Source organism: Lacerta agilis, chromosome 8 (genome assembly GCF_009819535.1).
Source record: "Lacerta agilis isolate rLacAgi1 chromosome 8, rLacAgi1.pri, whole genome shotgun sequence".
In the NCBI taxonomy this organism is placed as follows: domain Eukaryota; kingdom Metazoa; phylum Chordata; class Lepidosauria; order Squamata; family Lacertidae; genus Lacerta; species Lacerta agilis.
The window spans coordinates 69,285,762-69,311,514 of NC_046319.1; the positions used below are offsets into that span (position 1 = coordinate 69,285,762).

A 25,753-nucleotide genomic window follows, 5' to 3' on the forward strand; every position below is an offset into this window, starting at 1 on the left:
TAGGGCAAAGCTCACTCATGCATCTTTGCCCCAAGCTGTGAGCTTGTTTTGAACAGGAGGAGGCAACAAGGCTCATCTCTCGCGTCCTGTGCCCTTGTGCTTCTATGTTTGCTGGGGCACAAAGGTTAGCAGGAAGCGGAGCACACAGATGCGATTAAGATCATATCCACTGGCATGAGAGTCACACTGAGAACAAAAGTCCAAGCCCTTAGGGAGGCAGGGAGGAGGAGGAGGAGGAGGAAGAGGAAGCCGAGGGCAGGGCACTTCCTAACAGCTCCCCTTCACAGCTCCAGACACCAGGTTTTCCTCATGCACTCATGCACAGCTTCAAAATGGCCACTGGAAACTCAGTAATGTTGGGGAGAATACCATGACCGGAACTGTGCAAAGCAAGCTGCAACTATCACACAGGGAGCAGAATATCAGCTGGCACAGGGGTGAGCCGCCTTCCGCCTTACTAGGTGGGAACACAGCTCAGTGGGAAAGTGCAAGCTTTGGATACAGAAGGTCCCCCGGCATCTTCAGAAATAGCTGGTGGGAAATATTATTGGATTGGCTGGCCAGCAAACACCCCCATGGGCAAACACTGACAGGTAGATGGTGCTACCACCCATCTGATGTCATGGTGATGCCAAGCGACTGACAGGTAGGTGGCTCCGCCCACCGGTCAAAGTTGACCTCCAGGGTGTGTGTGTGGAGATAGAGGTCTTATTTAAGTTTTGCATGCCGCATACCGCCTCACCGTATTTTGGTGGATGAGTGGCCTGTGACTATTTAAATAAATAATATAACAGCCTGTTATAATGTTTACAAAGCAAGAATGTATGCTGAAGATCTACAAACAGTTGCAACCCAAGAAATCTGTATTCGGTGATCCAAGAGCACTGCATTCTTGGCTTAAGAATTTTAGAAATTATTGTCTGCTAAATTTCTACACCGTCCTTCATCCGAAGATCACTAGGAATGCCCAGCTCAATCACACCAAGGCCTACCTAGCCTAGAATTATTTGCAAGAATCCCAGCTGGTTCACCAGAAATGGCCACTGGTCCTTTCCTGTTGGCCACTGTTGGAGACTCGAAAAGATATTTGACGTGATCTTGGCATCTGGAGAGCCACAGGTTCCCCAGTCCAGATCTGGAATGTGCATAACATGGGAGTCAGCTCAAAGGCCCCCCCCCCGGCTCACCTTCTCGGTCTCTGTGCAGATCTGAATCGCGTTGGGGATCAGCTTGGCCGTCTTCTCCTTCCTGATGCACTTCACCTCCTTCAGCTGGATGGAGATCTGTTGCGGACGAGCAACACAACAGGGATCAGCGGCAGCAAGGGGGAAGGCAAAGGGGCTCGCCTGCGTACCTGACCCCTCTCTCCCCCAGACTACCTTGCCAAGGCACTCACCGTGGTCTCCCATCGGAAGATGTTGCTGTAGAAGCAGATCCAGTTCTCTGATAGGTAGAGCCGCCCTTGAAGCAAGATGTCACGCTGCAACGCACAGGAGTAATCTGAGGAGAGGGGAGACGTCAGCTGCTGAGAGCAAGTGGTTGGGTGCAAGGCAGAGTCGGGTTTTGGGGGGAAAGCGGCAGGTTTCTGTTGATGAGGGTGGTGATGAGGGTGGTGAAGGCCACAGCTGCTGGGCACCAACCCAAGGCTGCTCTATTTTTATTTTTTATTTGCTTTTTTGTTACAATTCAGCATTAATACATAAACTGTTACATTCAAAAAGAAATAATAATAAGAGTACATCTTTTCATACACTTCCCTTGCCTTCTTTCCATGGTTTCCTATCTATTCCCCACCTATCCACGTCTTCTTGTTCTTCTCAATTTTCTCTCTCTCCCTCTCCATATCTCATGATATAACTGAGTTATTCTTACCCTGCTAGGTTAATTATCTTGCTATAATGGTTTTTCATACAGCCTAAGTATAACGTCCAATCCTCCTTCAACCTTTTATCATCTCAGTTTCTTATTCTGTTAGTCATACCAGCTAATTCCGCGTATCCTGGCAGTTTACGCTGCCACTCATCTTTTGCTGCTCTGTTTTAATTTCATTTTCCAAAATGAATATATTGCTCAGTCTTACTGTTTTCTTTTGGGGTGGGTTGCAATCACATAGAAACACAGCGACACATCAACAAAAGCTACATTAACAAAGCAGATGCAAAGCTTGGTTTAAAACGGCCCACGTCTCTAAAAGGTCTAGGCGAAGAAAAAAAACTGGTGCCTGAACAATAACAAAGAAGACATCGCCTCATTTCGAAGGGAGCTCCCCATGTGAGGCTCAGCAGCCAGAAACGACCTCTCTGTGGTCACTCCCCTGCCTCACATCTGATGTTGGCGCACCCAGAGGAGCGCATGGACAGTTGACCTCCATTTACCATTTACCGGCAGGTTGATACGGGAGCAGTCAGGTTGATACAGGAGCACTTATTCTAGAGACAGGACATCAGAAAGGCTGCAGGCGACTAAACAGGGCATTTCAAAACCAGAGTCTTTAACTGATTTACCGGTAATAACTGTTCCATTGTTCTGTGGATGCAGGACAATAGTTTTGTGAAGGACTCTCTAACCTAGGAGTGGGGAACTTCCTTTCTGCTAAGGGCCACATTTCCTCAGGGTTAATGTGCTGGGGGCCGTGTTCTGGCAGTGGTTAGGGCTAGAGCAAAAACTGGGTGGAACACCCCTTTTCTTTCTGCAACCCCTTTCTTGTTCTCTCCATCACTCTCCTTTCCCTTTCCTTATGCTGCCCCTTCTCTCCCCCTCCCTTTCTCCCTCCCTCCCCCCTTCTCTCTCTCTCTCTCTCTCTCTCTCTCTCTCTCTCTCTCTGTGTGTGTGTGTGTGTGTGTGTGATGCCATTTTCCCTGCCTCTCTCCTTTTCCCCATTTTCCCCTTTCTTGTTACCCACATGAAATTAGACTAAGGGTTGCATTTTTAAAACACACACACACACACACACACATATGCAACTCCCAGCATCTTCCTCAAAACTACAGTTCCCCGGTGTCTTGGGGAGCAAGTCTACTCTAGACCATTAAACTGGCATTCAGCTCATTTGTATGCTTTTTTGTGCTGATTGGCACAAAGAGGCAATTTATGAGGTGTCCAGAAATAGGAATCAGCAAGCCTGAAGTGCAGAAAAAAGATATGTAGGAGAGACCAGGCTGCGAATAAGGCAGGGGTGTCACAATGAATTTCTCTTCCAACTTGTGAACGGGACCAATTGGATCTATACTTACAGACGGGGAGGGTAAGGGCTAATCTAAATTCTTACTATAATTCCTTTATACATTTCGACAGGAGTGGAATCCTTAGCTAGGAGAACTTAAAGGAAGGATAGGAAAGACGAGAACCTAGAATGCGAGAAACTGCAAGGAAACCTCTCTCACATCCTAATCATGACAAATGTTAAATTAGAAAAGAAAACGTTCTACAAAATGATCTCTCTCTCACAGCCAAAGGCTAGAGCCTTCAGAGATTAACTGCCTTTGAATGTGTATTATGTCAGGCATGCTTGAGTTTACACCCTAGTTCTGGGCCAAGAGAAGTGAAGCGCACAATCTTTGTACAATTTAGAAAAAAATGCCAGTCAGGTAATAATATTGCAAGGGTGAAAGGTATTTCAAGTTGCACTTAAAAACAACAACAACAACAACAACAACCCAGTCATCTCCCCCCCCCCCCGCACACAATGGGACAAATGGATTCTGCCCTATCTGTGCTTTAAAATTATCCAGAAATCGTAACTCTGCACAAAGAAGCATCGAACCAGTTCTCAAATAAGTCTTTGCTCTCATCATGCATTTAAAGCATGTTGCTCCCCCCCCCCCCAAGAATCCTGGGAACTGCTGCTTGTTAAGGGTACTGGGGACTGTATCTCTATGAGGGGCAGACGACAGTTCCTAGGATTCCACGGTGAAAGCCATGTGCTTTAGATGCATGCTGTGGCTGTCACCAACTCTGATCTCCTCTATCATCTACTGCAGCAGAGATAGAGAGCCTGTGGAAGCCCTCGAGAAGCTGCTGTCCTCCCATCTTGCTTGGCCCCATGGGGACTGATGGGAGTCCAACAACACCTGGAGGGCCACCACAGGCTCCCCACCCCAGCTCCACAGTATCAACCGTCACACGTAGGCCAACCGATACACCTCATTCACCACCCACTTTGGATCCCTCCGTCTGGCATAGCCTCCCTGCACCGCCCATCTCCTCCTGTCTCTCACCTACAAGAAGCCGCTCCGTTTCAGGCAGTCCCTTGAAGATCCTGCGAAAATCCTCGTTGCGCTGCTTGTAAGTGGGGCTCAGCATCTGCCAAATACAACCAGGCCCTTCAGGATGGAAGCATTCCCTTCCTGTCCCTCCCACGGGACCCTCGGCCCAAGAGGCACCCAGCTCAGAAGGCAAATATCTATGCCCACTTCCAGCACCGTGCAGGGAGCTGGAGGCAGGAGCTACTGGTTTAGCAGGGCCATCCTATGGCATGGGAGAAGACAGCAGCTGGGAGCTCATATATATGGGGTGACATTTATTTTCCCATCAACGGCTTCGGCCCAGTATACACGAAGGAGCGTGTCCACCCCCCATCATTCAGCCCGGACACTGAGGTCCAGCTCCGAGGGCCTTCTGCCGGTTCCCTCACTGCAAGAAGTGAAGTTACAGGGAACCAGGCAGAGGGCCTTCTCAGTGGTGGTGCCCGCCCTGTGGAATGCCCTCCCATCAGATGTCAAGGAAATAAACAACTATCTGGCTTTTAGAAGACTTCTGAAGGCAGCCCTGTATCAGGAAGTTTTTTTTTCCATCTTTGACGTTTTACTGTTTTTAATATGTGCTGTAAGCCACTCAGAGTGGCTGGGGAAACCCAGCCAGATGGGTGAGGTATTATAACCCCCACCACCACCACCTTAAAAAAAGAATGCCACTCTTCCTACAAGGAGCTACGAACAGTATACACAGGCCTCCCCATTTTATTCTAGCAACCCAGTGAGGTAGGTTAGGTTGGGAGAATAGATGGCTCACAGCTGAGTGAGGATTTCAACTTGGCTCTTTCCTCTATTTTAAGTCCAGCACTCTTAACTACTAAACCACACTGGGGCTGTGTAATTAGCGGCTTAGAACACAGCCGAGGTCATTCTTTTCCTCAATTTGGATCAAAGCTGGTTTGGGGGAGGGGGTGAACGCATCAAAATGCAGTATTTCGTAAGAAACAAGGGGGCATAGATAAGGCTTGTGGCTAACCTCATGCACACACCACTTCCCAAACCTGGGGTGGGAGTACACTAGATGCAGAGTAAACAGGAGTGTGTACACAGCCTTGCTATCTGATGCTGCAGAGACCTGCTGCTTGGAGTGGAGGGTCTGGATGGGGGTGGCAACTGATGATAACCTCAGGGGATGGGGGCAAGATGAAGTGGACAAAGGGCCCCAGAGCTTACAGAAGAGCTTCTGGAAGGAAATGCAATGCACTGCAGCCAAGCCGTTTAGGGGTTAATGTTGTAGATAGAAGGAGGAGAGAGGGGCAAGGCAAGACCAGGCTGCATTTTAAGCTGGCCATGTGTACACACAGAGCCAGTGTGGTGTAGTGGTTTGACTACACACACCCTGGAGGTAAAGAAGCAGAACCGAGGAAGGAGAGAGTTGGTGGGGTGCTAAGCAAAAGTCAAGAGAAGTAGGAAGAGCGAGGCATCTCACTTACTCTGTCCAGAGGGAGTGTCTTAACCCAGGGAGCAAGGGCAGCAGGCGAAGGAGGTTTCCAGGCAGCATCAGCGTGGGTTGCAGGGTGTGTGTGTGTGTGTTTGTGTGCGCACGCAAAGAAAGACAGCAGCAGCGCTAGATTCAGAAAATTCAGCAAAAGCACTGGCACAAGAATGGACAGGTTGACGCGCGGGGTGGAGAAAGGGCAGAGGGCCAGCACAGCGAAGAAGGCAAGGTGCAGGATTGGTGCGATATCATCAGCATAGAAAGCGGGGGTGGATGGGTCAAGAACGGGGCTGACAGTGGAAAAGGGGGGGGGGCGTGGCTGGTAAAGTGTCAGCGGAAGGATGGGGTTAAAACAGCAGAAGCACAAAAGAGGAAGATCGGAGAGGAGAGGGAGGGAGCAGGCTGGGGCAAGGGGGGTGGGGTTCTCGCAGGCGCCCCGAGGGTCATGAAAAGTGCTCGGGAGGAGGTCGGGGCGTGCTTCCTTTTTCGCAGCGGGATGTGCAGAAGGTCCGGGGAGGAAGTAAAAGTGGGGGCGCAGAGGAGCTGGGGAGAGTGAAAGGAGGGCGGCGGCGGAGGAAAGTTTCTGGAGCCCATCAAAGAAGCGGAGAGGCCTCCCCCAGAGACAGCTCCGCAGCTCCTGTTACGCCGCCCAGCCATTGGCTGCGGGTGCGTGGGTGTCACTTACAGGAAACAAAAGGGGGCTGGGTGTCAGGCTGCAGTTAACCATCTCCTGCCCACGCGGGGGACTCTGCCCCCGGCGAAGGGGAGGCGACCTTCGCCGGCCCGCCTCAACCCCGGCGCACCGCTTCACTTCTAAAGAATTCCTGTCCGGTTGCAAAACGCACGGAGAGATAAAACTCAGCGGCGAGGGAATCACGCTCTGCACGTGCGCAGAGACACCGTCTTGGTCTTTCCCCGTAGATTCCCTATGTATTACTAGATTCCCGTCGGCTTGGTACTGAAAACAAGATTCCGAGGCTGAGCCTTCCTTCTTCGCTCGAAGGATTTTATTTTTTTATCTCGCCCCCTAGAAACGTTTCCAGGGCGGCTTACCCAAAGAAGTAGGAAGAGTGATAAGAAAAAAAATAAGACGCCGATTAAAAGATTATGTACGAAACTCGGCAGCGGCGATGGCAAAACGGGTTCGATCAGCGTATGGGGCAGCTGCATATTCCTGCATTGCAGGGGGTTAGACTAGATGACCCACAGGGTCCCCTCCAACTCTAGGATTCTGTGATTCCCTAACATGCCCTCCACATCCGCTGCTCTTTGTTCTATGCTTGCTGCCAAGGCAGAAAGGGAAATATTTAATATTTTAAAAGGGCAGAAGCAACTTACGTATAAGATTGGGGGAGGGAGGGATGAGACATAATATTGCCCCATCCCACAGTCTTGTCTAGCTAAACCTTGTTCCCCCACCACCACCCACCAGTGCTTTTTTTAAATTCAGGGGTACTCTCATTTTCCTACTAATATTGAAATACTGCCCCTCAATGAGGCCAAACTTAGATTCACAAAATGTTTAGGGGTATGCATAGCCCCAGGGGGAAAAAAGCACTGCCCCTCCCCTTTGCCACCCCTCAAGCGCTTGTGCATTTCATTCAATGAGACTAGCCAGATCTGCTCATGGACCAGAATGGGGTGTGGGCTGTACTACTGCAGGCACACCTTACATTTGCACACCTTACATTTTAATGTCCCTACATTTGAGTGGGGGAGGAATATGCCACAGCTACAAATCTACCATATCAATGATACAGAAAGGTTCTAAGCCAGTCCTCTTCCCTGCTGTGCTAGTTTTCCAGCTGCAAGGAGCATTCGTTTCTTTACATACTCAGATTATTCCCATGCCTGCAGCCTATGAAAAAGTGCTTATCGTGATTAAAACATGGCTTGGGAATATAATTGCACTCCCAGTTTAAAGCGCTGATTTATTTCCTACACTGCCTTTTAGGTTCCAGGATATCCTCTCCCTCCCTCAGGTTCAAATCCCCACTCAGCCATAAAGGGTCACGGGGTGAATTTTGAGCCAGTCACAGCAACCTCTCTGCCTACCAACCTCACAGGGTTGTTGACAGGATACAAATGGAAGGGGGAGGAAAGACTGCATGCACTGCCTTGAGCTCCAGGGATGAAGGGATGCAAGATGCTGATTCAGATAGGAACCACAACAGGGCACAAAGGGCAGGGCTTTAGGGCAGACATCCAACAAGGATGGCTTAGATGTGGGGCAGCTAGGACCTAATTTAATAACCTCACTGCAACACAGCCCACTGGGGTCCCAAATCTAGATTCCTCTCCCCACCACCACCACCAATGCAATGCCTGTTATTTACACTTTAAAAAAAAAATAATCTTTCGATTGCTATTTGTGTGAACGGTGTCACATTTAGCGTGGCCGTAAAAGTTTCATAAGACAAGGAACTACAATAGTCGTTAAGTAAACATTACTTAACGGTAATATTTACTTAATATGATTTAGTATTCGTAGAGTTTCTTTGTGAACCAAGGCTTTTGGCGCAGTGACACCAGGGACAGAGAACACTGTTCCTATTGAAACCAAGCACTTGCCATCCGGATATTTCATCACCAACTGGAAATGTATTTGTATCGCCAAGGACTTTTCATAGGATTAATGTGACTCAGTACTGATCCATGTGTAGAGTGTTCTACGATTTTGTAATTGCATAGTTTTACGACGTTTCAATTATCTTATTGTACAGCGCCTTGATGATGATTATTTTTTACGAGCTGCTGGTTTATAAATATATTTAAAAAATATTTTGGGGTGTGGGTGTGTGGAGGAAGTAAAACCATGAAAGCAAACTCACGAAATGCTGGCCACACTACTCCAAAGGCTTTGGGCTGAAATCCTAATCACACATATTAGGGAGTAAGTTCCATTGAACTTAATAGGGCAAACCTCTCAGTAAACAAGCACAAGGGAGAAAGTTCATTAGGGTTGCCATACGTACAGATTTCCCAATGACAGAATTAGCATCCGGGAGGATTTTTGGGAAATCAGCAAAAAAAAAAAGTTCAACAACTTTTTGTGTTGATATTCACTTCTGGAAATATGGCTCCAACAGTGCAATCCTGAGGCTGGTCCCACTATGGGGCTTACTTCTTAATAAACGCCGTGTTTAGGGTTGCAGTCTTACAAATGTATACACTATGCATTTAAAAGCACACAATTTCCCTCAAAGGACCCTGGGAACTATTGTTGGGTTAAGGGTGTTGGGAATTGCAGCTCTCTGAAGAGGTAAACTCCCGTTCCCAGGATTCTTAGGAGGAAGTCATGTGTCTTAAAAGTACAGTGTGTGCGCAGCTTTAGTCACAAATAACTTTAAGTGGCATGAAGGCCGTGAACTAAGATGCGTGCCCTTTCCAGCTCTCTCTTTTTGGATGGATACCAGAAGGGCCTGCCTTTTCATACGTTGGCAATATTGCTGTACACTTTTAATAGCTTCTTAATGGCCCAAAACTGGAGGCGTTCTATTCTTGTGTACACCCCAATGGAAGAACAAAAACAACAACTTACACTGTACCAGCTCTGCATTTTCTGAAAGAAAGAAAAAAGAGAGAGAGTTAGTGTAAGCCACATGTTAACCCGGGGTGATGAACTTTTTTTCAGCCCAAGCATCACATTCCCTTCCATGCAAAATTTCAAGGGCCACGTGCCAGTGGTGAGCGGGGACACAGGCAAAAGTGGGCAGATTAACTAATGTAAAGTTTGCCTTTATGCAGTAGGGCAATTCCTGCACACAGTTGCCCACCCCTCTCTATCCTCCATCCAAGCATGTTCAAGGACAGATCCAGGACAGACAAAAACACAAAGGGGGTGGGGAGGCAAAACGGGGCCAATGAGGGGTGGGCTTCAATCAGGAAAGGGCCAATATTCAATTTTATGCATGCCCATTAATTTTAATTGCATAAGTATTCATTACACAGATATAAGATGTAATTAACTTTAGTGTTTTAATTTCTGGTGTAGGAAGAGAATCATAGAATAGAATCATAGAGTTGGAAGAGACCACAAGGGCCATCCAGTCCAACCCCCTGCCAAGAGGAGCAGGGGGAAGCCACCTTGTGCTAACAGAAGTCCTTGCACTGGTTTATGCTAGTGGAAAAGGGTAGTTGAATCCAACCTAATAATTTTAAAAGTAAGCCTAACAAGGGTCAACCAAACAATGCCAGCGGAAACAGAAAAACCTTAAGTGCCTGAAAGGGGGCACCTCCCATGGGTGGCCGTTCCATAATCTGGGTGCCCAAGTTGAAAAGGCCTTCTCCCTTGTTCCACCAACCAAACCTCCCTTCAGTGCTGGCACCCTAAGAAGAGCCTCAGAAGCTGAGCAGAGTTCCCCAAACAGGTTCATCTTCTCTCATCTCCCGCCACACATGCCCCCACCCATTCTACCTTGTTATTACGGATGAAGCTGCGCCCACTGAGCGGGTAGTTCAGTGGGGTGCTGGGCGGGTGCACTGGTTGAGGGGTCCGCTCTGCCGCATTCTCTAAGCCTTTCTCCACCATGGCTTCCGGGGTCAACTCTGGAGGAGATCGTGGCGGCAACTGCAACAAGCGCTTCCTCAGGGACGGGGAGCTGCTTGGGGTTGTACGTGGGGATGTGGTGCCTGTGCTGGAAGGAAGCAGGGAGGCAATTGTGAGCCGAGGCCCCAATTTAAACGCTACCGTTCCCAAGTTGCCCAGGAACAAAATTCAAGGTGATTTCTATGCCATGTTCACCTTAATCCGCAGCATTCCCCACCTTGGTCCTTCTAACCCTCTATCTTGCTTTCACCCTCCAAACAACATTCAGCTCGCATGTAACCCCTAAGAGGACCTGTGTCTTTAAGAGCTGCTGAGAATTGAATGTATTTATCAGGAAGGACAGATCCTGAAGCTGAGGCTCCAATACTTCGGCCACCTCATGAGAAGAGAAGACTCCCTGGAAAAGACCCTGATGTTGGGAAAGATTGAGGGCACAAGGAGATGGGGACAACAGAGGATGAGATGGTTGGACAGTGTTCTCGAAGCTACCAACATGAGTTTGACCAAACTGCGGGAGGCAGTGGAAGATGGGAGTGCCTGGCGTGCTGTGGTCCATGGGGTCACGAAGAGTCGAACACGACTAAACAACAATCATCATTGAGTGCATTTATTTCCCACCTGTCCTGCATGGACCTCAAGATGGCATACAGAGGAGTTCTAAGCAGACTCAGGGCTGCTTAGCATCATCATCAAGGTGGCTGCATCAACTGCCATATCTTGCTGGGATACAAAAAACAACAACCTGCTGCCTTTCAGTTTCTTCCATCACTGCAGGACTATGGATGCTTCCAGACTGGGGAGATGGAGCCTTCATTTGCAAACAGGTCATTGAGATATTGCAAGCAGATTGCTGGCAACGCACTGTGGTGGTGGTTACTCAGCGCATACCCCTGCGTACCCCCCAGAAAAAAGCACTGTGGTTACTCATCAGAAAGGATATAACCAATATTAAATGAGCAAAAAAATACAGGCTGGTGTTTTGATGCCAAAGACACCTGGTGGGTGTTACAAAAAAAGGGGGGGAAGCTTTCCATGCATGAAGAGCACCTGTCTCACAATGAGCACCCGTCTTGGAGCACCTTACAACAGGAAAATCCATATTCTCTGTTCTACTGAACTTTTAAAGACACAGAAACACCCTCTGCAGCTTAACAAGTTTCAAAGTTGGGTTTCTTGGTTTTGTTTTTTCATTTCCTGTCCAGCAGAAGCTATTACTAGAGCAGAGGAAATGTAAACAGGAAAGCTCCCAGCTCATGAGAAGAAACAGGATCCTAATCCCAGATTCAGGTCACCTGAGGAAACGCCAGAGATTCTAAGAGACACTCAGAAGGGGAGTGAAGAGCAAACTGGAGTCAGATTTGTGGGCAAACCACCCTCAGCTAAGGACCCACTTTGTATAGCGGACCAGATACCCTCCTTCCCAAATCCATGCTGTACAAAATAATACAAGGCCACACTCAATTTGTACAGGTCTTCCCCTCCAAAAAAGAAAGAGTGAAAGAAAGTTGTGTATATGACTATCCATGCCTATTACCACAGTGATTTCCCACACGGCGTGCGTAGTTATCCCCCATCCAGTTTATCTTCGCAACAACCCTGTGAGGTAGGTTAGGCTGAAAGACTGACTGGCCCAAGGTTGCCCAGTGAGCTTCGTGGCTGAGCGGGAACTTGAACCCAGGTCTTAATCTGACACTCCAGCCACTACACCACACTGGCTCCCCATCCATACCGCCCACAAGCCATGGGGAAAGGGATTCCCACCCCCCTGGTTACTGTTCCTACTGGGCTCCCATCTATGTCCGTGTGTGAGCAGGTCCTGTGAAAAGCCTTTGAAATGTAGGGTGGGAACACGTATATTTGCCAATAGCCTCCAGAACATGCCAAGATAATTATTTTATAACGAACCAAAAAGGCCTGTAGCATGGATTACTCCTGTTCCACCCTATTACCCCTTCCATTCGGTAATCTGGGTTATGCCCCCCAAGAATCTGCCTTGCCACATGCTCTATAACCATGATTAGCAACTATGACGTGCACTTAAAAAACAAAAACCAGGCATGTACAGGGATGCATAGCCATCAACACCACAGGGCACAAGGCGCATTTTAAGCCTTCTCAGTTGCAGTCTTGTTAAAAAGAAATGCCCTCCTCGAATTAGCAAGTAGAAAATGTCTTTCCTTATGCAAATTGTTGCACAGAGGGAAGCAGTGATTTTTCAAAATCAAGACTGAATCTAGAAGAGAAGGGCTTAAACCTCTAATCCTCCCCATGATCTGTGCAGCCCCCTACAATTGGCATTCTGCTTTTTAAAAAAAAACAAAAAACCCACAATTTGACTGCTAATCAGGTCATTAATGTACCGTGTATCCTTGGAGCATGCTCAGTTCCCCTTGGGAAGTTTTTGGAAACCCCATCAGCAGCATTTAGGTGTTCTCCCTGCTTGAAGATTGCTTCATATTTCTACAAGCCGTGGGGTTCCCCCAAACCTGATACCTCCATCTTGTGAATGGGCCGTGCTGTTTTAGCGACATAAGCAACAGCACTCACCTATGAGCACCGGAACCAGTGAAGCTATGGAACATCCAAGCCATGCATTTAAAGCATCCGGGAACCACAGTTTACCCCTCACAGAGCTAACATTCCAGTGCCATTTACAAACTATAGCTCCCAGGGTTCTTTGGGGGAAGTTATGTGCTTTTAAGTGTTTGGCATAGAGTGCCTTACAACAATTATCCTATTTATTCCCATGACAGCCTTGTGAGCAAAGGCATAATACAACTTGTCGAAGGCTGCTCTGACAGCTCATGACTTAAGCAAGGATTTGAAACCAGGACACCCTGATCACAGGAAAACATGCATCACATCAAGGAATATTCCCATGCAGATGAATTTTCTTACGTTTTAATTAGGGCTGTCACTTCATTGGAGAAATATTAACTGAACGATTATAAAAGCTTTAACCGATAAATACGTTAGTTAAATCTGCAAAATTTGCTCATGAATAAAACAATCGGGGGTTGGGGTTGGGGGGGGGACAATTTGTTTTTCAACGGTGCATGACTATATCAAAGCATCAACATAGAAGAAGCATTTTCTCTTGAGTGAAAGAACTCTTCTAAAAGAGAGCTGGTAGTTAAAAGGAGCTGCATTAAAATCACCTGCATTTTAAATAAAGATTAATTATGATTAAATAACAATGAAGCCTCATTGATCAGCAGGCTGTTTAAGTTGCCCAAAATGTTTTTACAAAATTATTTCCTTCATTGACAGCCCTAGCTTTAATAATTATGAATATGTGAATAAAAGGAAGGGGTTAAAGTGCATCACCATCTCACTTAGGGATGTAATCCTGAACAGTAACAAGGGCAGACTTTGCCAACCTGGTGTGCTGGCTGGGGCTGATGGGAGTTGTAGTCCAAAATACTGGGAAGGCATTCAAGGTTGGCAAAGGCTGAAGTAGGGGTAATGTTTCATTGGGCACAGTGCGAATTACTTCCAAGCAAATGCACATATAGGTTTGTGCTGGACTCCATTTCCCCCCCCCCCCACCATCCTTGAAATCAGAGTGGTCAGAATAGTCTGAGGCTTATTTATTATGTGCCAAGTGGCAAACGCAACCTATGTTTAAAGAGTTAATTTTTAAAAAGAGTTTAATTCGTGCTAGGGCTATATTAAGGAGTAGTAGAGAGCTGAAACTGGTCAAGACAAAACCAAACAGAATAAGAGACTGACCCATGTGGACGCCCCATAAGCTGTACCAAAGGAATGGGGAACTTCCAGGGGCTGTTGGACTCCAACTCCCATCAGCTATGGCCAGCAAGACAAATTGCCAAGGAAGATGAGAGTTGTAGTCCAGCAACAACACATGCAGGGCTACAAGTTGACCCCCTGGTACCTCTTCAGTCATTGATCTAGCAAGCAATAAGAATAAAACAAGGATAAAGAAAGAGTAACCAAAACTCCACCTCCTAAATGGGGAAGAATTGGGAAATCTGAAGTTTTTTATTTTGGGGCAGGCTGGCAGATAGTGGTTTGTCTGTTTGACCGCCTATAAGACTTGTCTACGTGTAGCAAGGAAGCTGTGGCAAACTGGTTCCTTTCCTTTCCCAGCCATCAGAAATTCACAAATGGCTAATATTACCTTTCTTTTGCAGATGGGGTAGTTGTGGTTCACTGTCTACAGGGCCAGCGTAAGGGATCCAAGGTATGGAGCTTGTATCCCACACCCAATGGGAGCATTCCCATTTCAGGCTCTCAAAAACCCCGTTGAGGTGGGTGAGACAGGCCAACAGATAAGCAGCCAGATCAAGATCACTATCTGTGCTTCAAGGCCGAGTGGCGATTTGAATCCGTTCCTGCCCAGACAAAGCCGCAGACTCTGTCCGCTGCACTGCATGGAATGGTAGGCACCAGTATCATGCGACTGGAGGCGATGTCAGATTCTGTGACAATCTGTGGGACATGCAAACAGCAAGGGCTGGGAATCTGGGAATAAAGCAGCACCAGGCTCCCACAGACCGGGATACTAGGTGTGGTGTTTTCAGGAGACGTGTTTCTTCGGACTTCCACGTTTATCGTCATGCACACACAGAGAGAGAGCGCGAGAGAGAGACCTGCCCCGATCTAGCAAGGAACTTACCGGCCACCCAAGGATCTGCCCTGTGTCCTGGTGCAAATGAGAGCAAGAAAGAAAGAGAGCGGAGGGAAATTCATGAGAACAAGAAATCGCGGGGGGGGGGGGGGGAGAAAGGCAGAAAGAGGAGGGCATCCGAAGAAGATGAGAGCAAGATAAAAAGATCTGCAGAGCTGTTTGGGCTACGCAGCTCACACTGTTATTTTGGCCCTCGCTCACCCGCATGCACACAAACCCCACCTCCGTCTGCCCTTCCTGGCCAGCCCCTTGCAGCAGGTGGCTGCCTTACACTGAACAGCTGCAGGGGGGAGCATACACACAGGCCAGTGTTTCGGAGGATGGCCGTCCCAAACTCTTTCTCTATCCTCTTCCTGCGGCACCCAAGCCTCTTCAGGGAGTGTAGTTCTGTCTGGCCAGCCTGTAGTCTGTCCCCCCCACCTCCAAAATCAGTATTTGTTTCTATGCCTATAGTGGATTCCTAGAAAAGAGCACGACGTTTTTGATACCAAGACAAGAGGCAAAGCTAAGACAAAGCCAAGCCCCCTGGCTCTCTGCCCAAAGAGGTGAGGTGTCAACTCTGGTCTCCTTCCCCCGACATGTGTATATCCTGCCAAGTCCCTTCTCAAACGAAGCTTGGGTTCCATGAACTGAGTTTCCATTCCTTTCACTGTTCTAAAATTGGGCCTCACCATCAACGTGTCCGATGCCACGTGTCTGATTTTACAAGGGGCAACCCTGCTACCTGAAGGGCTGTCAGAGGGCAGCCTTCTATTTAAACCGAGTCTGGTTTAAACATAAAGAATCCTAAGAAGGGAGAGCAGGACCATGTCACCCATCAGCAGCAAGCACTTGTGCAAGATGTAGCAGACACATACGGTAGGTCGCCCGGTCACAGTCTTTTCCGCTACGGGGAGGCGCATTGTGTTTCTATTTAGATTGCAGCAAATCATCCTAAATTTGCATTTACACACGTCAACTTGCATGTGCAAATCACTAAACCTCTTTCATGCTCATTTTGTTTATTAAATTTATATACCACCCTTCATCAAAAGATCTCAGGGCAGTACAAGATAAAAGCACGACATAAAAGCACAAATGTAAATAAGTTTGAAAAATTTCTGATGAAGCATTTCTTTTTTTCCTTTTTGCAATGCGCAATTGCCCATCCTATGCCCCCATCAGCATCAAGCTTTATTGAATTAGACTGGTGTGGCCTTTAGGATTTAGTGAAACTTTTAAATCACTGCTACCACATGAGTGACCCTGGAGTTACGGTACTAGGACCGGCCTAAAAGCTGCTCCAGGTATGGGCAGGTCTCTGGCAACCCACCCACAAATACCCATTACACCCCCTTCCTGTTTGTATGCTCCCCCTACAACCTTCAAATCTGATATTCTATCTAATTCCAAACAGCGCGGGTGTTTAAAACCTCAAGAGTTCCTTGAAAGTATGACTGGTATTAATAACGTGGCATCATTTCATTTGCCTTGATTTGCTTTAAGTCAAGTCAGTCACACCTAAGTGTCCAAGCTAATGCCTAAGTGTTCCACCTAGGACAACAGGATTAGGTCCATAATGGTACTGGGTGCCCTGCCCAAAGCAGTCTTGTGTGAAATATATAATAACACAAGAACCCTGCTGCTATCAGATCAAAGGTCTATCCAGCAACCTGTTTTCCACAGTAGCCAGCCAGATGCTAAGGATCTGTACTGGGACCAATGTTTTTTAACTTGTTCCTCAATGCTCTAGAGCCAAGCTTGTAAAGTTTTTTGGGCCTTTGGGCAGATTTGGGGTTTTGAGTGAGTTTTCGTCACTTCCTTCCCCTAAACCTCAGATGAAACCCCAGAGAAAGTAAGAGAGAGAGAGAGAGAGACAGAGAGAGAGAGACAGAGAAAGAATACACTAACACATTTCACTCTTCCAAGGGATCGTCTGAGTAAAAATTACATCTGATAGAATCAATCTGAGCCTTGAAAGGCACATACGAGTTGAATAAGGAGATGGGAAAGAGTATCACTTTTCCAACTTCCTTCGTCAGCTCTGTTTACTTTTCAAGGGAGAAAAAATGGTAGCCACCCTCATCAACTCATGACCAACGGGGTTGGGGCTTAAAGACTTTGTGGCAACAGGGAAAATCCCCATGGGTGTCACTGTGCCCATGGGTGCCCTGTCTATAATTAGGGGGTTACCATATAAAAAATGGCATCTCCCACCGAAAGTGAGAAGTGGCACATTCCACCCTGCCCATTGCTTTTCACATGCATTCTTCTTAATAACAATTGTTACTATCAGTATTGTTTATATATAAAAAAAAATCTTACCCACTTTTCATTATAAGATATTCCCAAATAAAATAACCGCATGAACTGAACCTGTCAAAATATGCACTGAAGAGTCAAGTCATTCTTCCCAATTCCTGTTTGTCCTTGAATTTCACTTCAGAACACCAAGTTCTGAGTAGCATGTGGGAGGGCTGTGGCTCTCAGCCAATCGTACCATTTGACCCTGTTTTCTTCTCTATGGACCTTTGCTTGGCCTTATCTAGGACCCGCAGCTGCAGACTCTGGAGGGAAAGAATGCACCCACTTCCAGCTGAGGGCACATAAGTCCCAGTGAACATACACACCATATATCTGAAGCAGATTTAAAGCACATGGCTTCCCCCAAAGAATCTTTGGACTGTAGTTTATCCCCCACAGAACTACAATTCCCAGCACCCTAAACAAACTGCAGATCCCAGGATTATTGGGGGGGGGGGACACATGATTCCGGTGTCCTTTAAATTTATGGTGTGTATGCAACCCTGGTTGCATTTTACAGAGCGAAATGGTTCAACAATTGGTTGATGGCGTCTATGGGACGAGGACAGCAGAAGATACACAAACATGCCAGCCTGCCTCCTCATCTAACTACACATCATGTAAAGATGGCTGCCAATTTGGACATCTTTTTAAAAAAAAGCAGTTAAGACAAATTTGTGGATTACAAGGCTACTAGTCACGATGGTTACACATCACCTCCAGCATTGGAAGCAGCATGCCTCAGAATATCAGTTGCTAGGGAACAACCGTGGGAGGCATGCAGCTCAGCAGGCAGAGCATCTGCTTTGCATTCATAATGTCCCCAGGTTCAATCCCAAACATCTCCAGGTAGGGATGGAGAAGACCCCTGCTTGGAACCTGGAGAGACACAGCCAATCAGCATAGACGACACTGAGCTAGACGGGCCAATAAGGCAGCTTCCTGTGTCCCTATGTCCTGCTGGTGGACTACAAATAGGCATCTGGGTTGGTCACCATGGAAACAGAAGGACTGGGCTAGACAGGCCTTTCCTCTGATTCAGCAGGACTCTTTATGTTCTCCATGAACCTCACCCCTGCCCTGCAACTCTATCCGGACAAAGAAAAAGCTGCCTGTGTTGATTCTGAGGCATCCCTAGGGGAAGACTCATTGGTGGCCTCACTGGTTATAAGAGGAAGGGGGGGATCCAAGTTGCAGCCACTGGAGCAAGCCTTCCAGAATAGTACTAGCAAACTAGCAACCTACAAGTGCTATTTCCACAATATTCCCCAGGGCTCTTAGCCAGCTGCCTCCTGGGATTAAATGGCGGTGTGGCTCCTCTTTGTTTTGCCCCTGGGTGCTGAGAATAAATAGCTGCCTCATCGATATTCACTTATGCTTTATGGGAGCGGACAGAAGACACTGCCTTTGAACAGGGATAACTCGTTTAACTGTTTTCACCCAGGAGAAAAGGAAAGAAAGCTTATGTTACGTTGCCCCTCATGTGAAGCTCAGGGGGAAGAGACCAAAACAGAGGAGAGCTCGTATGCAGAGGGAAAGAGGGGGGCTGGGGTGAGATCTGGAGTTCTTATGAGGCTGAGGATTAAGAGGAGCATTCAAGATTAGGGCTGTGCAGGAGAGGAAGACAAGCAACAAGAGGCAGCTTTGAAGGAGGGTGCCCTTTCTTGATCTGCTGATTCAGGTGGAGGATGTTGTTGGTGTTTATCAGCCATAACCTTGGTTAGAGACAAATGACAGGGCCACAGCTCATTGCTAGGGCATCCACACAGCATTCAGAAGGTACCAGGTTTGATCCTCAGCATTTCTAAGGATTGAGAATCATCCGTCCTGCGTAAGGCAGTTTCTCCTATGTTTCTATGACTAGATCGTGCTCCTACTTCTTCAGACAGCACACAGATAAAAACTATGGGATTTGCTACTGCCAACTCAGGTAGCTTTATGTACACAAGTACAATTCCCAGGATACCCTGGGAGACGAGACAGACTGTTGTGAATGAAGCACAGATATGGCTCAACAGGCCAATTGCAACATCTGGCAACCTTAGCCCAGAGCCCCAGAGGGCCTACCAATGCTGACACTAAAAATACGGTGGACAGCTCACAGCCTTCCACTGATTGTGGTACTGCAGCTGCTGCCTACTGCTGTATGTGTACTTGCAGTCAAACACCTTCATCTGCCCCCGCTGCAACAAAACATGTCTCTTCCGTATCGGTCTCTATAGCCACAGCAGGTGCTGTAACTCTCCAATGGTTTGACTTCACCTCCAAAGGCAAACTCTTCCATTGTCTCCCGAGACAGACAGATGCCATCCATACTTGCTAGGAAGGGCCCACCCAATTTAACTGCAATGTTTTTTAAATGGGCTAGCTTGGTTGCATATTTTAATCAGGAATGTTTAATGTTTCTGACATGGTTTTTTTTTTTACTCATAAATGCCTTCAGATGCCTACTTTGCCATTAAGCTGTATGTAAATTAAATAACATCCACAGCAACAATAACTGTAGCCAGCTTTGTGCCACGATAAAGTGGGAAAGAAGAGAGAAACGTAAATGGAAGAGAAATAATAACTGGGCCCTATGCTGCAGGGGTACCTTTACCTTTATGCTGCAAAATAGTTAAAATGAGTGGATCCTAGGCCTGTAAAGAATTAACACTACAGATCTTTGAGGCTTGCGGAAATAATTCTTCCTACTTCATCCTTGACAGAGGTCACCCCAACCTGTCATTAACACCCTCCAAAATTAGTCAAGCCTCAAGATCAGCCCTCTCAAAGCCTCTCATGGTTGGCCCCAGATTTTTATGCACTATTTCCCTATTGATAAAGCACAAGAGCCAACTATGGTATACCCCATATGGATTTTTTTTAAGCATTAAAATATGAAAAGGGCTGCTGCATACATGCCATACATTTAAAGCACATTTCCCCTCCTAAAAAAGAACCCCGGGAACTGTAGTTATTGTTCACAGAGCTACAATTCCTTTCAGCATGCTGCAGTTCCCAGGACTCGAGGGGGGGGATGTCCTTTAAATGTATGGTGTGCACATAGCCTGAAAAAGAGGTTACAGAAGCACACCAAACAGCAGCGGAAAGGAGCAGGGTTATTGTCAGAAGAAGAGCAAGGGTGTGAGCTGGGGCTGAGAAAGAAAGGGCAGAGGGGACTGTGCATGTCATGCTCCTTGTTCTCCCATGCTCTGTGTGGCTACAGCATCTGCTCTAATGAAATGCTAATGCTCTCTCTGGGGCCGACCTTGGCATGGCATTGAGCAACCTAGTTCCCTCGCCTTGCCTCTCATCCACGTGCCATGCGGACCCCGGTGTCCAGAGGGAGGAAGAGGTCAGGCCTTAGGCAGATGGGGGCGGCTGTCACAGGAACCGCAGGGCTGACACGGAAAGGGTCGACAGACAGAGAGCAACAGCTCATCCCCGCAGGTGGTGGGAGGCTGAGGATTCAGATCAGAGCCCTGTGCCAAGGCAGGAACCACATTTGCAGCCATAATTGTGCCAGATGGGCAGGATGCTGCCCCAGATGTCAGGCATCGTGGGGGGGGGAGAGAGAAGAGTTTCCTGTGAGCCACTTCCAATGCCTGGGCTCCAGACCTCCAGAATCGGAAGGCACAGGGGCGGCTGTGGCTCCCCCCTCCCCCAGGCTCAAGCATTTGTCACATGGATTCTCTACACTTCAGGGTGTTTTTGAAACACCCTCAGTGTAGACTGTGGTTGATCCAAAATGCACAAGTAACTCAAGCAGCTGATTAGGGTAACAAGGTTTTCAGTGGTGCTGGCTGCACGTGATCCAAAAGACACACCCGAAGGTGACTTGCGAAAGGATGGTGGGGCCACACACATATAAGGAAGGCATCCTTAGGCCCACTTTCCCCAAGTTGCTGTGGAGTTGTTTGGGTAGCCAAACATCCTGGGGGAGGCGGGTTGGGGTCAGGCTTGCCCTGACAAGCCTTTTTATATTCTCCCACTCTCCTGAAAGCGTTTTAACCGCCAGCAGCTCCCATGCACTGAGAATGCATAAATAACCTAATGACGTGGGTGAGAGGCCTGGTTGTAGAGGTCAGCGAAGGGGGGACCTGTGCGGCCCTCCTTCTGTTGTTGGACTCAAATTATCATCAGCCCTGGCCAGAGCGACCATTTGTCAAGGGTGATGGGACCTGGAGTCCAGCAACATGTCTAGGGCCACAACTTCTCCATCCCTGATGTAAGTCTTTTCTATGGAATTAGAACTGCACCAGGAAGGGAGCACTTCTGATTCTGTGCGAAAGATCTGCGTGATTAGCCTCCTGCCCATGTGACTGCACAGGAGCTGTTCATAAAGTTTTCACGGAGCTGTGAGAATGTGTAAAAGACACCTAATTGTATAGCTGCATAGGCATTCAGGGCTAAACCCTGTGGTTTTAACTCATGGTTCATATAAGGAAAGATACTTCAGAAGTTTTCATCTGGAGTCCCCCTGATAACATGCTAATGTCAATGAGATCCATGGGGCAACTGTGACCTTCCTGTAATGTAAATGTCTTTTGACTATCAGGAGTACATGTTCTGTGTGTTTTCAGGCATCCAAATGACCTTCAGATGGTACAGAAAGTACCGGTATATTATCTATCCACACTAGAAATGAAGAGACTTGTTTTTTCCTGTGATGGGTGAAATGAACCTCAATCAGTCTGCCTTTATGTTCAGGATCTAACCTATTTATTAGGTTGTTGTTGTTTTTTTTTAAAAAAAAAGAACTTTCCTTAGATCCATTTGGCTATATACCACATTTGTTTATAGGTTTGAGGCTCGAAACTTGGCTCACTTGCTTAAGTAACCTGTTACTACCTGGTCATCAGGAATCCTATTTTCTGCTTGTGACACCCAGTGGTCTGGATCATCAGAAGACTCTAACCTATAACCACCATGGTGGTCTCCATATGCCAATGGGCAGGGCTGGTGGAAGTTGCAATCCAGAAAAATCTGGATAGCACCATGTTGGTTACTCCAGCATGAGTTGAAAAACTTGTATTTGGGCCAAATGTAATATTTTATTACTTACTTACCCCCTGGTCCTATAATCTCCATATTCTCAATATCATAAGACTGGCCTTTAAAATATTGAAGTAATAAAATCAGAACTTTGTAAAACCAATTTGTAAAACTGCTTTAACCACAAACACTTAAATTAGAAGCTTGAAGAAAACACACACACACAAAAACAACCTCAAGGGATTCCCTTTACTTTCCTGTACTCCAAAAAATAGTATATTGAAATTAAAAGATCCTTAGCTTAAAAGCACAAGCATAAAGAACCTCACACAAGGCTGTTGCTTTTACTAAAAAGCCACTGACAAATACCTCCCCAGAGTAAAGAAGAAATCTCAGGAGATCCTGGTTCCAACTTTCCCCCATTTAATCACAAGGCACATGCATGTGCATGTCTGCTAGCACAGGCATTATTATTATTCGTTTATACACAAACACACAAGTCCAAGAAGTCAGAAGAGGCCAGAGAATTATGTTCTAACTCCCAGATGGGCCAAAAGCTACCGCTGCCCATCACTCTTCCGCACATCTGTCAATCCAAGTCTCACCTTCATCGACCCCTTCCCCAAGGAGATGAAGGAGAGAACAACGGGCGACACTCTCCCTGCACCCGTACACTTTCCAGTATTGCGATGGAGAATATCAGTTTATGCAGCGGGGGGTGGGATTTCAAGCCCCCTCCTCGCTGCATCCATATGCACACACAAGCACACGTAAATGCGTGGAGGGACACGCGGAACAAAGGCTTCCCCGACGATGGCGCTACAAAGACCACGCTGCTAACCACTGCTGAACACAGACTGATGTCACACCGTGAGAGAACTAGACGCTGATAAACACGCACCTGTAGCAAAGGGAATGGGTGGGAGAGATCGGAGTGCAGCGGGGGGTGGGCGTCCGATATGAAACCTCTCCCCCCATCCTACAAGACTTTGCAAAAAGAGCTTGCAAACGCGTGAGCGAGCGCTGCCCTCTCTCCCAGCGCCTTCCGGAGATTAGGCAGAGGAGCCGAGGGTTTTGCTCCTCCGCCCCGCCGGGTGTTTTGGAAGATCTGCACCTCCGCGAAAAGAGAGAGAGGGAGAAAGAAAAAGAAACCCGTTTCCCGGGTCCCACGCAGACACAACCCTCCATTGCCACCCGCCCTCTCCCTCCCTCCCGGCAGCTCCTTTGTGTCCATCCCTCTGCCTGCATCCATCCTTCTCCTCCTCTCGGCTGACAAGTGGCCAGTCCGGCTTCAGAAGCGCTGGGAGAGCGGGCACAAGCCCCGGAGGAGGAGGAGACGGTCGCATCCTTTCCTAGCCCGGCTTGAGAGATCCCCGCAGCCCCGATCCCCCCCACCACTTCCCCGCCCCCCACTTGCAGCCAAGAGCCGTCCTCCCTCGGCGCGATCCTCGCTCTCCTCCCCGCTCCCGACGCGGCCGGCATCGCTCGCCGCCGATCCCGCTCGCCCTCCGGCCACGCACCCCGGTCCCCCCGCGCCGCGCTTTCCTTACTCGAACATAGCCCAAGGCGGCCAGCGGGGCGGGCGGCTCCCCCCTCCCCGCCCGGCCGGGATGGAGAGGCGAGCGCTGGTCCCGGCCGGCGGCCCTGGTGCCGCGCAGAGGAAGAGGAAGGAGAGGCAGGCCCCGCGCTCCCTCCGTCCCTCCCCGCCCTCCTCCTTCCTCGGCGGCGGCGGCCGCCCCTTTCGTTGCGCGCACCCCCGGCGGCTCCAGCACCGCGCAGCGCGGCAGCGAAGCCAAGCCGGAGGGGGAGGGGCCAGAGCAGAGAGGAGGCGGGGGGTGCGGGGAGCCGAGCCGGGACTCCTGGGTCCGCTCTATTCCGCGCACGCACGCACCCCAATAAAGGGAGGGAGCGGCCTAGTTAGGCTGGCAAAGCAGGCTGGGTTCTCGTGGGGTTCGTTTCTGGATCAGGAAGTGGATCTGGGAAGCTGGGTTCCTGGCTGAGGCCAGGGCCAGAGAAAGTTAGGGATCTAGCGGACCAGGGCTGACAACCCGGACTCCTGGGTTCTTCCGCTCCCAAAACGTTGCGGGCGGGGGAAATGATCAGGCAGGCCTGGGGAGCCGCGTTGACCTTGAAGGAATCAGTGGGACGGCAGCGCATGTCTTCCTTTGGTGGAATCAGAATTCCATGCTGCCTTTGCTGCGCAGCTCGGGAGAAGAATCCATTAAAAAAAAAAAAAGCAAATCTTATGCTTTGGATATTTGCCCAATTATGGAGGCTGCTGCAAGACTGGGAGAAAGACAGAGTGTGTGCCTGCGCAAGGTGTAAAACTATTGTTTCTGGATAGTTAATGCTTAACATTAAAAATGCATCAACAAGATCTCAGATTTAGTTATAGTTAGCAGACCAGGTTTCAGAAGCAGAAGCAACTCCTTGCACTTTATTCCACAGAAACTGAGTCTCCAAGAATGGTTTGACACCAGCAATTAGCCAACCTACTCTGCCAGGAATGAGGTGGGTGTGGGTGACACATTAATTCCTTAGTCTCCATAACCCACTGTAACTAAGTGAAATAAATGCCTCTTTCCCCAGTGAACCCCTCCTTTTAGGAAGCTGCCTTACACAGAGTGAAACCACTGCCCTTCATAGAATCACAGAATCGTAGAACTGGAAAGGACCACCAAGGTCATCTTGCCCAACCCCCTGCAATCCAGGAATCGGGCTCGAACCCACAACCCTGAGATTAAGAGATTTATGCTCTACCAACTGTGCCCTCCAACATGGTGCCCTCCAGATGTTGTAATGTAAATGAAGCTCATTAGGCTGTGCCAGCATGATTAATGATCAAGGATGATGGAAGTTATATTCCCAGCATCTGGAGGGCACCACATTGACTACCCCTGGTCTACACTGGCTGGTAGAGGCTTTGCAGAACATCAGGCAAGGGTCTCTCCCAGCCCTGGTACCTGGAGATGCCAGGGACTGATCACTGTTGCTCTTCCACTGAGTATTGCCCCTTCCCTATTTCCCTCTTCCTCAGTTGTGAACTTTAATTGTAGGCTCCTAGAAGCAGAGGGCTGTAATATAGTGCCATGAATTCGCAAATTCATGGCACTATATAAATAAGTCCACAAATGCAACATTTTCAGCATTAAGGATCAGCCATTCCAAATCAAACTTAAGATGCTACATCACTGCACTTCCAGCATGCAGCCATGCACTTTGCGGTATGCGCTGGATCAGCTACTGGTGTCGTTCCCTTGCCAAGCAGTTAACGTACTCCTAGGAATAGTTAAACATTTTTGGTGCGCTTTTCAAAACAAGCCCCCTTTCCAAGACACACACAAGCCTCCTGACTCATTTCATGGTGGTAGACAAACGCAGGGCCTTTCCAAAGGATGGAATTTTAAAATGTGCAATAAATGTACAGTACTCGTTTGTGGGAGAGCTGCCCAGACATTGTCTTTGAGGTCATTGTGCATACAGCATTCATATGGCACAATTTTGTTTGGGAACAAATAGAACTCCTCCGCTACATACACAGGCACAGGCATATACAGACTGGCACCTGCCTCCCTACGTTGCTGATATCTGCTCTGGACTCC

At 48.1% G+C, this 25,753-nt stretch overlaps 1 protein-coding gene across 7 annotated transcripts in view; it reads right to left on the reverse strand.

Annotated features, from left to right (window-relative positions):
* The window catches only part of GRAMD1A (GRAM domain containing 1A), a 50,622-nt gene that overhangs the window by 21,577 nt on the left and 3,292 nt on the right, over positions 1 to 25,753 (reverse strand). For 3 of the 7 annotated variants that reach the window (XM_033158149.1, XM_033158145.1, XM_033158144.1), the window contains exons 1-6: positions 14,880 to 14,961; positions 10,109 to 10,328; positions 9,233 to 9,253; positions 4,218 to 4,302; positions 1,397 to 1,500; positions 1,188 to 1,283 (exon numbers count right to left, since the gene is read on the reverse strand). In XM_033158149.1, coding sequence (XP_033014040.1) covers positions 1,188 to 1,283; positions 1,397 to 1,500; positions 4,218 to 4,302; positions 9,233 to 9,253; positions 10,109 to 10,328; positions 14,880 to 14,953 — 600 coding nt within the window. In that variant the 5' untranslated portion in view covers positions 14,954 to 14,961. Of the gene's footprint in view, positions 1 to 1,187; positions 1,284 to 1,396; positions 1,501 to 4,217; positions 4,303 to 5,686; positions 5,803 to 6,376; positions 6,518 to 9,232; positions 9,254 to 10,108; positions 10,329 to 14,879; positions 14,962 to 23,701; positions 23,877 to 25,753 lie in introns of those variants that run through there. The other 4 variants (XM_033158146.1, XM_033158147.1, XM_033158151.1 and 1 more) reach the window with 4 other exon arrangements.